Source organism: Cherax quadricarinatus, chromosome 14 (assembly GCF_038502225.1).
Source record: "Cherax quadricarinatus isolate ZL_2023a chromosome 14, ASM3850222v1, whole genome shotgun sequence".
Lineage (NCBI taxonomy): Eukaryota > Metazoa > Arthropoda > Malacostraca > Decapoda > Parastacidae > Cherax > Cherax quadricarinatus.
The window spans coordinates 19198327-19203839 of NC_091305.1; the positions used below are offsets into that span (position 1 = coordinate 19198327).

At 38.9% G+C, this 5513-nt stretch overlaps 1 protein-coding gene across 7 annotated transcripts in view; it reads left to right on the forward strand.

Annotated features, from left to right (window-relative positions):
• Nucleotides 1–5513, forward strand: part of mRpL9 (mitochondrial ribosomal protein L9) — a 66889-nt gene that overhangs the window by 57081 nt on the left and 4295 nt on the right. For all 7 annotated transcript variants that reach the window (XM_053786892.2, XM_053786883.2, XM_070084890.1 and 4 more), the window contains one exon: nt 2278–2450. In XM_053786892.2, coding sequence (XP_053642867.1) covers nt 2278–2450 — 173 coding nt within the window. The remainder of the gene's footprint in view (nt 1–2277; nt 2451–5513) is intronic.

Genomic DNA, 5513 nt, shown 5'->3' on the forward strand with positions numbered 1-5513 from the left:
TACCTTTTTCTCTTTTATCACACCCTTTACTTCATCATTCCACCAATCACTCCTCTTTCCTCCTGCCCCCACCCTCCTATAACCACAAACTTCTGCCCCACATTCTAATACTGCATTTTTAAAACTATTCCAACCCTCTTCAACCCCCCCACTACTCATCTTTGCACTAGCCCACCTTTCTGCCAATAGTCGCTTATATCTCACCCGAACTTCCTCCTCCCTTAGTTTATACACTTTCACCTCCCTCTTACTTGTTGTTGCCACCTTCCTCTTTTCCCATCTACCTCTTACTCTAACTGTAGCTACGACTAAATAATGATCTGATATATCAGTTGCCCCTCTATAAACATGTACATTATTATTATTATTATTATTATTATTATTACTGGGGGTAACTGTAGAAAAATATTCCTTTTGTATGCCTTTGCTCATATCATCATTTGCTCTAAAAATGGTGTGTTGTATGAGAATGGGAGTGTTGAAGTTATTTATTCTACTGCACCAACGTGAAGACAACTTGTACACATTGTAAAGTATTTGTGTTTTGGGGTAAAAGCTTCACAAATGTGTGCAAAATGTGTGTGAACCGTAAGCGTACAGGTATTAATACGTATTTGTTTGCATTCTCTGTGTCTCATTCTCTCTTGTTTATGATGGCATCTAAGGGTAGTTGTTAGAAATGAATAACTTAGTGAATGAGGTATGTTGATAGTAATAATAATAATAATTGCTCTTGGGCACTTTAAATGTCATATACGTATTTCATGTAGGTGTGGTTGTTGAGGGAGGGAGGTACCACACCTGACTTTCTACAATAAGTACTAATCACCTCTCACCCTACTTTTGTGGGATGTGACCAGTTTGTTGAAAGAAGTAGTAATGAGTGTACTGTATGTGTATTATATTTTTATATTGTTTTTTTAACCCTTTCAGGTTTGTGACTCCTGATCTCAAACGTTCTCTCAGGGTTAAAGAATTTAAAAAAAAAAAAATTGAAATGATTGAGAATCTTTTTTTGAAGGTAATGAAAACAAAAGTATTGAATTTGATGAAAAACTTATGGAATTACACTCTTGCAAAGTTAGCGGTCTCGGCGATATTTACACATCTGTAATTTCGTCCCCTTTGCGCCCTATTTTTGGCCAATTCCATTGTTCCAGTCGACCAAACTCAGCTATTTCTCTAATATTCCTTCTATTGATTGAGTACAAGAGACTGCCCATTTACCTATTTCAGCTACCCCATAAAGTGATCAGAATTTAAAAATAGGGTCCAGAATAAAGTGTAGACATTCCTGGCACTAAAAATACATTTCCTCTGTTCCTTAGTCACATCTCCAGGCCCCTCTTATATTATACTTGCTTTTCATTTTGAATTTTTATTCACACAAAAAATATAAGATTTACTGTTATGAAAACTACTGCTTTATTGTAATAATTGTATAAATAATGTTAGTTCATTCATAAATGCATACATTATTAGACTGGCAAACTGGACATGTATTGGATAAGTGATATCATTTGTGTACTCTGGAATATCGGCAACAATCAAACATTTTCCCTATTTTGAGCTTAATTTGAAGTTACTTTCAATCCTGAAACCAGTCAAAACAATCTCTGTTTCTGCAATATATCTTTCATTCTCTCAAATGAGACCAAGAAAAAGAGAATGCAACCATAAAAACCATACAAAATACACTGCAAATTTGCTATTTTTAACCAGAAACATGGTCGGTTTTTTTTCTCATTATGCACTTAGTGCTGCAGGATTATTTTTATCTGGTGCACACTTACCGCATAGACCCATCCTTTCATATCTAGGCCCAGATTTACCGCTCATAGTTTGTCTGACTGAGCTGAGCTCATGGCATTTTACTATGGGACCAACATTGGCTTCAAAGCCATTATATACATGATAGTGAAAACATGTTATCAGGCAGTTATATGCATTTATAAGTGAAAAAAAGTGATTCACTTTATAGAGATTTCGGCTTAACGGTGGTAGCCTGGAGCCTGCCATTTAAGCTTGACCCTACTGTATATCACAATATGCTCCCAAACTGGAACTAAAATCTAAACTACATTTTGATACTTGATAATGGTACTGTACAAAATGAACCAAAATGTTAAATTTTCATTTTTAATTTATGAACTTTTAAAATTTTAAATATCTAAAACTGATCTTTTTGTAACCTTTATTGTATAAGTAACAAACCAAAACATTTTGAAATGTGTATAACTATTGTATATCAATATTTATGTCATCATCCGTCAACAGGTTTGGGTTCTAAAGGAAAAGTTGTGGAGATGAGTCCATTCAAAGCTCGCAACCAGCTTTTGTTGCAAGGTCTTGCAGTGTATGCTTCACCAGAAAACTTGGAAAAATATTCTAAATTATTGACTGAAGCTTCAAAGGAAGAGGATCAACCATCGTCAGAATTTGCTCGTAAAGTAAGTCATTTGTGGTAAAGTTTGGTTAAAGAAGGGTTTATATTTTTATAGGTTTTAAAAACGTTTCTTCTTGTGGGTATACAGTGGACCCTCCCTCTTTGTCAATCTCCGTTATCGCTGATTTCCATTTTCGCCAACGTTTTTGTCAATATGTTGGTTCTGTTGTCGTAGATTTCCTCTGTTTTCGTCAATGATACAGAACCCGTCCAGTGCCCAGCGCGCAGACAAAGCCGCCTCCCACACACATTCTCAGGCAGTGTTGCGTTGTTTCTCGGTGAGTGAACATATCCTGCCAGGTCATACGAAACATTTCGTAATACTCCATTGTTTTTGGCACTTGTTTATTGTGTGTGATTGCTAAATAAGCCATCAGGGCCCCAAAGAAAGCTCCTAGTGCCAGTCCTTTGGTAAAGAAAATGAGGAACACCATAGAAATGAAAACAAAAAATTGTTCAAAAATATGATAGTGGCATACGCATTGCTGAACTCGGCAGGATGTACGGGAAGGCACCATCAACCATCAGCTCCATTGTGGCAAAGAGAAAAGAAATCATGGAAGCTATTGTTGCGAAAGGGGTGAATACGATAACGAAACAGAGATCCCAAACAATTGAAGTGGAGAAATTGTTGTTGGTGTGGATCAGAGAGAAAGAGTTAGCAGGAAACGTCATCTTTTATGTGCGGGTTATTTGTGTATCGTTCCAGTCACTGTATTGTGCCTTTTTTTGTTAGTTAGCAGGAGATAGTGTTGTGCAGTCGATAATTTGTGAAAAGGCAAGGCAGTTGCATGATGATCTCATAAAGAAACTGGAATGAGTGCTGATGTTGGTGAATTTAAGGCCAGCAAAGGCTGGTTTGAAAAATTCAAGAAGGGGAGTGGCATACACAGTGTTGTAAGGCATGGTGAGGGTGCCATTCAGACAAACATGAGGCTGAAAAATTCGTGTGGGAATTCCAACCCCAACATGTGTTCATTTGTGATGAAACAGGCTTGTTTTGGAAGAAAATGCCAGAGGACCTTTACTGGTGTATCACTGAAAATCCCAGTGTGTTAAGAAAAACAGTGTCGTCAAGAGTAAATTGTGTATGATGTGGAAGGCAAACAGTGGGGCATGGGTCGTGAGGGAAATTTTCCTGGAATGGTTCAATGAAGTGTTTGGCCTGAGTGTGAAGAATAAATTGCCACTCCAGTGCCTCCTGTTAATGGACAATGCTCCTGCTCATCCTCCAGACTTGGAAGATCAATTGTCTAAGGAATTCACTTTTGTAACAGTGAAGTTCTTGCCTCCTAACACCATTCCTCTCATCCAGCCCATGGACCAGAAGATCATTGCAAACTTCAAAAAACTGTACACCAAAGGAATGTTTCAAAGGTACTTTGACATAACCTCGGACTCTGAATTGACCCTAAGAGTTCTGGAGGAATCACTTCAATATCTTCCATTGCATAAGCCTTATAGATAAGGCTTGGCAGGGAGTGACTTCCAGGATGATGAACTCTGCTCAGAGAAAATTGTGGCCAGATTGTGTCCAAAAGAAGGTTTTTGAAGGGTTTGAGGCTGACCCTGTCGACCCTACACCTATTGTGCAATCAATTGCGGCATTGGGAAATTCCATGGGGTTGGATGTGAGTGGCCAGGATGTGAAAGAGTTGGTGGAGGACCACAATTAAGAGCTAACCATTGATGAGCTGCAAGAGCTTCATCTGCATCAGCAACAGACCACAGCTCAGGATATTGCTTTAGAGGAGGACGAATAGAAATGGAAGAAGGTGCCCTCTTCAAAGATTAAGGAGATTTGTGCAATGTGGACTAGGGTGCATTCATATGTGGAGGAACATCACCCTGAGAAAGCTGTTGCAATCAGTGCTGGCGACTTTTACAGTGACAATGCCATGTCCCATTTTAGGCAAATCTTAAAGAGACGCCAGAAACAGACCTATCTGGACAGATATTTTGTACGACAGGGGTCTAGTGACTCTCAAGCTGGTCCTAGTGGCATTAAAAAACAAAGGAGGGAAATGACCCTTGATAAGGACTTGGTACCTAGAGTCCTTATGGATTTCATGGGGGTGACACCAAAGATGCTGCCCCAGGTTACACCAACCCTAGCAATGCCTCTGAAGCTTATTGCTTGGGAAGCATTGAAAATTGGGTTGGGCAAATACAATTCTGTTAGTGGGATGGTTTGTGAAGGACCTGCCTGGTATAGGCCAACAGGCCTGCTGCAGTGTTCCTACTTTCTTATGTTCTTATATACACCAGCTGAGGAAATTGCTTCAGGGGAGGAGAAAGAGAGAGGGAAGAAGGTGCCTTCTTCAAAGATTAAGGACATTTCTGCAAAGTGGAGTGAGGTGCAAACATTTGTGGAGGAACATCACCCTAACCCTCTCCTCTCCTCCCATGTTCCATACACCAACAAGAGTCTTCAATAAAAGTAAGTGTGATATTATTGTTTTATACTCGACTTCTCATTCTTTTCTGTATATAAATCTATATTTAATCCATAAAAAAATAATTTTTGTTAATACTTTCGGGTGTGTGGAACGGATTAATTGGATTTACATTATTTCTTATGAGGAAAATTAATTCGGAAATCATCAGATTTGGATTTAGTCACTTTCTGGAATGAATTAAGTACGAAAACCAGGAGTCCACTGTATATCGAGGTGTTAAGGGACCACATGTTAACATTTTGGAACATTCACGAATGTGATTTTTTTTATTTATTATGGTGCCCCTGCCCATAAGTCAAATGGATTGAAAAAGTTCCTAGTGGACAATAATATCAGTGTTTTGGAGTGGCCAGGCAATTCTCATGACCTAAATCCTATCGAGAATGCCTGGCATGTGATGAAAAATGAGACTCCAAAAGCTTGACCCACCAACATCACGGACTTGAAGGAGGCACTGAAGAAGCTTTGGATCAACATGGATGCCTCCCTCTTCTCCACCCTCGCCACTTCGATGCCCAGGCGACTTCAGATGGTGATAAAGAACAATGGTAACATGACCAAGTACTAGTTGGAAGCTAAAAAGTGAAAATAAAATACATGCACATACA